Below are 1,311 nucleotides of genomic sequence, written 5' to 3' on the forward strand. Positions count from 1 at the left end.
GCCAGTGTGAACCTCAACGCCATGAACAACTGTTCACTCGCCAGGCCCTGGGCCCTGACTTTCTCCTACGGCCGCGCCCTGCAGGCCTCTGCCCTGAACGCGTGGAGAGGAGAGCTGAACAACGAGAAGGCCGCAACCGAGGAGTTCATCAAACGTGCTGAGGTCAGACAAAAACCGTCAACGGACATCAGATCAAATCCTCGCAGAGTAAAAGGAGTCTGAAACTGAAACTTCCTTCGTGCAATATTCCTAATTACTACTTACTACTTTTTTTTCTGCTTTTGTCTTCTTCAGGCAAACAGCCAGGCTGCACTCGGCAAGTACGAGTCTTCTGGAACTGCTGGCGCCGCAGGAAAATCTCTCTACGTGGCTAATCACGCCTACTAAACATCAAACCACCACATACTGTTGTGGCCTAGTTATAGTCTTATATCTGCTCTGCTATTCCCCCTCACGCATCCATCAATCACAGGCCTGCGCTGTCTACTGTACTTTAGAGTTATGTAGTTATTTAAAATAACATAATTAGATATGTGTATTTAAAAACATAACACGAAATACTAAAGGGAACAGTCTTGGATTTTTTTTTTATCTAATTGATCAAACACTTTTGAAACAATTTATGGAAGTGGACATCTCTTCTATTCCATGTCAAGCTGTCTGTTTGTAACAGTTATTGAGCTCAGAGATGAGCTAGATCAAGATAATCAGTCAGTATTCAATTCATGCCTCACCTTAACCGCACCTGTCTCCACACTCGGTACTTTCTCCATTTATCCCCCACATGGCAAATCTTTAGCCACTCCCAAGCAGGGCAGATCAGCTTGTGTGTATCTGTGTTTCGCTTCTGTCAGAGCAAAGTGTTGGCTCATCCTAAAAACACCCTCCCTGACAGTGGGACCAACTGATTATTAGTGGCATCAGTACATGGGACAAGACGAAAAGACAAACCGTGTGAAGATTTTTCAGACCGAGTTGATCTTTCGAGCGACTGTCCACAAGTGTGGAGTGCTGGTTGTACTTTCAGACAGCTGTAGCTCCAGCAGAGAGGCACACTTTAACACCATTACACACCAGGACTCATCCTAATCATTCATCCTAACCTTTCTGTTCTCACGCTTCTAATCACCACTAATCAGAGGAACGTCTCGTCTTGTCATCTTGTCTATTCTAAGTATAACATTAGCTTTAAATTACATACAGTAATTAATGAATTCAGTTGTGTGAAGGTGTCGATATTATGTGATGCTTGTGTGTCATGGCCACTCCTGATTCCCCCAGCCTGCCCCACGGGAAGACAAGATGATTTCC

At 44.5% G+C, this 1,311-nt stretch overlaps 1 protein-coding gene across 1 annotated transcript; it reads left to right on the forward strand.

Annotated features, from left to right (window-relative positions):
- Positions 1 to 6: 6 nt before the first annotated feature.
- LOC111670328 (fructose-bisphosphate aldolase C-like) lies at positions 7 to 1,305 on the forward strand. Its single transcript, XM_023426992.1, has 2 exons — positions 7 to 162; positions 295 to 1,305. The coding sequence occupies exons 1-2, from the start codon at positions 22 to 24 to the stop codon at positions 385 to 387; spliced, it is 234 nt and encodes a 77-aa protein (XP_023282760.1). The 5' UTR covers positions 7 to 21; the 3' UTR covers positions 388 to 1,305.
- The last annotated feature ends 6 nt before the right edge of the window (positions 1,306 to 1,311 follow it).

Source organism: Seriola lalandi, unplaced genomic scaffold (assembly GCF_002814215.2).
Source record: "Seriola lalandi dorsalis isolate HSWRI2012SDOR001 ecotype SW California unplaced genomic scaffold, Sedor1 jcf7180002005733, whole genome shotgun sequence".
NCBI lineage: Eukaryota > Metazoa > Chordata > Actinopteri > Carangiformes > Carangidae > Seriola > Seriola lalandi.

Bases quoted from the DNA above. Each gene is read 5' to 3' on its own strand.
- LOC111670328 (XM_023426992.1), top strand. From the start codon at position 22: ATGAACAACTGTTCACTCGCCAGGCCCTGGGCCCTGACTTTCTCCTAC. The intron at 163-294 runs GTCAGACAAAAA...TGTCTTCTTCAG, and splicing joins AGTTCATCAAACGTGCTGAG to GCAAACAGCCAGGCTGCACT.